Raw genomic sequence first — 1,007 nt, 5'->3', positions numbered from 1 at the left:
TCTATCACATTCAAATCCGGGGATTTAGCTGGCCACTTCAACGTCTCAAGGTTGGGTTGTGCAGCCAGCCAATCCTGAACCATTCTTGCTCTATGCACACCTGAATTATCTTGAACGAAAGAAACGTACGGTACGTCAGGAAATGTCTCCGCAACGTATTCATCACATCGGACAAAATGTGAATGTATTCCTCACTGTTTATATGCGGTGTAGTACGCACTAATGGTCCAGGACCACGTGAGGACATACATCCCCAAAATGCCAATGTGATGCGGCCAGATCGTTGGCGAAAACGAATATTTTTTTCTGCGTACCTCGTTCCTCTCGTTCTCCACAATAATACACGCCCGGATTTATCCGTCGAAAATACCTTTTCATCCAAAAAAATTGTACTTCTCCATTCATCCTCCCATGCTAACTGTTCTAAGGCAAAAGCCATCCGTTGCTCTTTGTAGTGCTCAGTAAATCGTTCCTTTTGAGCCGGCGAACGATGAAAAAGCCACTTTCTCGCCACCTACGCCTTACGGTAAATACAGAGCAATTTAAATTAGCTTCTGCTAATGCTCGTGGTGCTGTCCTAAAGCCGGTTTCTTGAACAAGATTGATCAGACGTTGACCTTCTTCGGCCATTGTGCACCGAGGACGTCCAGTAATTGAGCGAGGATTTATATTCCCTTCTGCCTGTAATTGTCGCACTATTCTGTATACTGTGCTTCTCTGCAATATAATTAATACATATTTTAAAAATTATTACAGCAAACATCAACTAACAGTCTATATTTTTTTTAACAAATCTTATAGTTTTTTTTCAATACACTACATAAATTATATACAAGTATTACATTATACATTTTTATATATAGTTTATAGATACATATTTTTTAAACTTAGAATTATATTGAATAGTTATGTCTATTAGTTTGTTTTTTTAATTTTTAAATATAATGATATATACACATTTTATTTTTTATTATATGGCTATACAAGTATCTTACATTAACGTTACA

At 36.7% G+C, this 1,007-nt stretch overlaps 1 protein-coding gene across 1 annotated transcript in view; it reads right to left on the bottom strand.

Annotated features, from left to right (window-relative positions):
* Positions 1-630, bottom strand: part of LOC105452376 — a 3,358-nt gene extending 2,728 nt beyond the window's left edge. Inside the window, exon 1 of the mRNA XM_011693415.1 lies at positions 526-630. Within this exon, the coding sequence (XP_011691717.1) occupies positions 526-630 (105 nt within the window). The remainder of the gene's footprint in view (positions 1-525) is intronic.
* Between the last annotated feature and the right edge of the window lie 377 nt (positions 631-1,007).

Source organism: Wasmannia auropunctata, unplaced genomic scaffold, assembly GCF_000956235.1.
Source record: "Wasmannia auropunctata unplaced genomic scaffold, wasmannia.A_1.0 LD336033.1, whole genome shotgun sequence".
In the NCBI taxonomy this organism is placed as follows: Eukaryota; Metazoa; Arthropoda; class Insecta; order Hymenoptera; family Formicidae; genus Wasmannia; species Wasmannia auropunctata.
Note: the sequence above shows the minus strand (reverse complement) of the source record. Positions and strands in the feature narration are given on the sequence as shown.